Here is a 4,702-nt window from a genome sequence, read left to right on the forward strand (position 1 = left end):
CAGGAATTTAAAGGAACTGATTAATATGGTAAAGGCTCTAATGGAAAACACAACATGCAAGACCATAATAATAACCTAAGCAGAGAGAATGGAACACTGAGAAATACTCAAAGGGGAATGTCAAAAACACTGCAACAGAAATTAAGAATGCCTTGATTAGCTCAAAATAGACGGGACACAGCCAAGGAAAGAATCAGTGAGTTTGAAGATATGTCAGCAGAAACTTCTCAAACTGAAAAGCAAAGAGAAACTAGACTTTGGGGGTGGGGGGTAGGGAGTGGGATAGAATATTCAAAAATCGTGCGCCAAATTATAAAAGGTATGACGGGAACACTAGGAGAAGCGAGAAAGGAATAGAATATTTGAAATAATAATGGCTGAGAATTTTCCTAAATTATCGACACTACACCACAGATCCAGGAATCTCAGAGAACACCAAGAAGGATATATTACCAAAAATCGACACCTAGGCTTATCATTTTCAAACTGCAGAAATCAAAGAGAAAGAAAAAAATCTTGAAAGAAACCAGAGGACAAGTTACAGTGCAGGGGCTGGTTGCAGATAGGGGGTGAATCTAAGAATTATGAAAACCTTTGTTTCCTGACTTTGTAAAGACAGAATAATGTGGATTAGTAGCAAATGTTAGGGGAAAATATGTCTAAAAACTAACAAGGTTCAACGGATCTTTCTCAGTTTTTGTGACCTAAGAAATGAACAGTGGATAGAGTGCATGATTTGGAGTCAGAAGCAAGTTCTGGGTCCAATGGTTTTGGGCGAGTTACTTAATGCGTCCTTTAAAGCTTGAATTCCTAATCTATAAACATGGTTACAGAGATCTCCCGCACAATACGGATTTAAGCAACACACAATACTATAATTTACAAATTGCAAAGCCAAGAAGTCATGAAAGCATTAAGTAAAAGCCTAGAAAACAGGATACTTAGTGAGGCCAAGCGTGACCACAAAACCTTAAGGTAATCACTTCCACCAACCGCAGGACGCGGTACAGCCGACCTCAAATCCCAACAGCCTCTGCGGAGCTGTGAAGCTTGTCCTCAGATCCGAGGCGCCCCCGCCACGACTCTACGCATGCGCCTCTCGCCTCTTGTGGTCCCGAAAAGCTTCGAGATGTTAAGAGATTCAGAAATGGAGGCTAGAGTCACGCCCCGAGCCTTCCGAAGTTTGACTTCTTACCTGCTTGGCATAGGCCGCCGCCTCCTGCTACTCCCGCCTCCTCTGACACTCTAACTCCAAGACTGGAGGAGCTGAAAAGAGTGCACGGTCCTGATTGGACAAAAGATATGTTTACATTCTGCCTCACCTTGAGCGCGGGCTGATTTTGCCTCGCCTGTTCCTTCCCGCTATTTAAAGCGGTTGGTTGCCCTCCTGTCAGTCAGAGGAGAGGTCCAACAATTGGCTCGCGAGGGTCTGTCTCCGAGGTTTCCTTCTCTAGGTGACCTGTGTCAACTTGGCTGTCGGCTGCGAAAGTGCCTGGAACTTTTAGGTAGAAGATGTCAGGAAGTGATTTCGCAGAGCGCGGCGACAGGAGTGAGGAGCAAGTGTCGGGTGCTAAAGTCGTAGCCCAGGCCCTGAAAACACAAGTACGATCTATCTAACTGGGGCTGACGGAAGGTTCTTACGGAAGCCGGCGAGGGCTAGGGGTTGTCTTGGAAACGAGGCGAGCGGGAGGTGGTTTGCGGCCGGGTTGTTTTTTTAGTACCCCGGGAAGAGCGAAGGATGTGGCAGGCTCCGGGCGTTTATTCCTGTCTTCTTCGACCTCCAGGATGTGGAATACATATTTGGTATCGTAGGTATCCCAGTGACCGAAATCGCCATCGCCGCGCAGAGTCTGGGCATCAAGTACATAGGAATGAGAAATGAGCAAGCGGTGAGTATTGGACGCAGAGAGTTAAATCCGTTATTGGGAATAATCAGTAATGATGGCAAATATTAATTGTAGCCATTTAGATAGCCCTTACCACTGTTCTTGTCCTTTACACATATTAATCACAAGAATCCTATTAGGCTAGAATTGTTGTTAATCTTAGTTGAGAGATGAGAAGTGAGATAGATTAAGTTACTTGCACAAGGTGACAACACTGGTAGCGGCAGAGCCAGCATTTGAACCCAGGAGTTGTAGATCAAGAGTCCATGCTCTTAACCATTGTGCTGCGTCGTGTTCTTCAAAGTCCAGAGTGTCAGAGTTGGAAGGGACAATTTCCCAGTCCGAATCCAAACCTCTTATAATTTCCTTATCACTTTGCACAACTACTTGTCATTATATGTCTATTTCAGTGTGTTATTTGTGTATGGTCCTCGTTAGGCTGTGAGCTCCAAGAAGAGCAGGGAGGTTATTTCTTCTCTGCTAGCTAGTAGTATTCCCAGTGCTTAGAAGGATGCCTGCAGAATGAATGAGTGACTTTCTTGTTATATAGTAGGTGGCTTGGCTAGTTGAAGGATGTCACAAATGGTAAAGGCACAGTTGGAACTCAAATGTCCCAAATCCCTGTCCAGTGCTCTTTCTACTACATCACACTGCCACCTTTATCAGTGGCTTATTTGGAAGTTTGGGAAAGGAAGATAAGACTTTTTGTCAGCTCAGTCTCAGTGTTTCCCTGTCAACCCAGACTCACCCTTCTTTCAGCAAGCCTGGCTTAAAAGATCACATTTTCATATTTGTGCAGCCTGTCTGCGGTTAAGTAGTCCTGCTTTTCACTCACACTGTTGCACTCTAATTCAGGCTCTTGCTATGCCTTGACCTCCGTCAGATGTGTGCCTCTGGAGAGTTGGGATCATGGTTCATTTGTTGTTCTATCCCTTACAGTACCTGGCTTAATTGGGGCTTCTGCTGATATAAATACTTAATACATTTTAAAATAATTGAATGACATTCTTTATTTACAAGGTGAGAGAATTTTTTTTTTTTTTTTTTTTAACCTTCAAACTAACAGGTCTTAAGTTTCTGTTGCTTCTATCTTTTATTAGTTGGGACAACATTCTTTCATCTGAATGGAAAGATGAAGCTATTGATGTATTAATGGGGCCTATATTTTACTATTATTCTAGAGGTAGGAGATATGCCACTGGTTAGTTCTTCATACAGCAGACATTTAATGTTGTTGTTATTTGCCATCGAGTTGGACCCGACTCATAGCGACCCCTCCTTGGGTTTTTGGGGTGGTATCACTAAGGAAATAGATTGCCCAACCTTCCTCCTGACGAGTGGCTAGTGGGTTTGAACCGCCAGTCTTCTGGTTAGCAGTGCTTTAGGCACTACGCTACCTGAGCAAATATTATTTAGTAGGTATTGTGCTACTTAACTGTGGAAGAGAGGGTATATGAAGAAGGAATGAGATAATCTTGACTTTGAAGTTGATCAAAGTTTAAGAGGGTGAGAAGGCATACAGAAAAAATTTATCTAGCATAATAACTCTCACAATGTACGTATAAGGAAGAGTAGTAGCACTGAGGGAGTGATCAATACTCTAAGAGTGAGATGAAGAAGATTGCCTGTAGAGGTAATGTTTGTTCATGCTGGTCCATCACAGTATCTCGAAACCATGGTGGTCTATGAGATTGGATAGGTAGGCTGAGGGGGGGAGTACAGAGAATCTTCTCTACCTGGAAGAGGAATTTGGACTTTATTCAATAGACAAAGGAGAGACTTTGTTTTTTCTCCTAAAAAAAAACCTGTTTTTCTAAACAGGTGGGAGATTTGTACCTAAGCAAGATGATCTTGTAAGGAGGTCTGGTGGCACAGTGCCTAAGGCATTTGCCTACTAACCAGAAGCGTGGTAGTTCAAACACCCCAGCTGCTTCACAGAAGGAAGACGGGGCAATCTACTTCCATAAAGATTTACTGCCTCAGAAACCCAGTGGAGGTTGCTGTGAGTTGGAATTGACTCAATGGAAGTGAGTATAGGGTGTTTTTTTTTTCAGGGTGGCACAAGTGGTTTGTGTTTGTCAACTAATCTAAAAGTTGGTGCTTCAATCCTTTGAGCAATATCATGGAAGAAAGGTCTGGCAGTCTACCTCCATAAAGATTATAGCCAAGAAAACCCTGAAGAGCAGTTCTACTCTAACACATGGTGTTGCCATGAGTGAGAATAAACTCAGTGACAATGAGTTTGTTTTTTGTTTTTAATAGATTATGGATTAGAGGTGAGGAGCTAGAAGAAAGAATTCAGCTTAAAGTTTTATTTCAATCCCTGTAAACTTAGTTGGAGGATCCCTGGATGGTGCAAATGATTAAGCGTTCACCTCCTAGTTGAAAAATTGGGATTTTGAAATTACCCAGAGATGCCTTGAAAGACAAGCCTGGAGATCTTCTTCTGAAAGGTCATAGCCTTGAAAACCATACAGAGCAGTTCTACTCTGCACATATGGGGTCCCATGAGTTGAAATTGACTTAATGGTAACTGATGACAATAATAAAGTTAGTTGAGGGATCCCCATGTCCCATGTGTTATGTTGGATACTGGATATAGAGATGAATGAAATATAGTTCTTGTCCTTAACAGGCTAATAACCTACCTGTAAAGACAGACACAGAAAGTTTCACTCTCATGTGTAAAGTGTTGTGAAAGAAGTATGTCCAGGGTGCTGTGGGGAGCGCAGACAAGGGGCACTCGGCTCAGCCTAAGATTTCAGGGAAAGCTTTCCAGAGGAGATGATGCCTGAGCTATCTTTTTTTTTTTTTTT

General features: G+C 42.7%; 1 protein-coding gene across 1 annotated transcript in view; it reads left to right on the forward strand.

Annotated features, from left to right (window-relative positions):
* The first annotated feature begins 1,512 nt into the window (after positions 1–1,512).
* The window catches only part of HACL1 (2-hydroxyacyl-CoA lyase 1), a 56,093-nt gene continuing 52,903 nt past the window's right edge, over positions 1,513–4,702 (forward strand). The window contains exons 1-2 of the mRNA XM_007936720.2: positions 1,513–1,602; positions 1,785–1,889. Of these exons, the coding sequence (XP_007934911.1) occupies positions 1,513–1,602; positions 1,785–1,889 (195 nt within the window). The remainder of the gene's footprint in view (positions 1,603–1,784; positions 1,890–4,702) is intronic.

This window comes from Orycteropus afer, unplaced genomic scaffold, assembly GCF_000298275.1.
Source record: "Orycteropus afer afer isolate SDZICR_OR568_19922 unplaced genomic scaffold, OryAfe1.0 scaffold00003, whole genome shotgun sequence".
Classification (NCBI taxonomy): Eukaryota; Metazoa; Chordata; class Mammalia; order Tubulidentata; family Orycteropodidae; genus Orycteropus; species Orycteropus afer.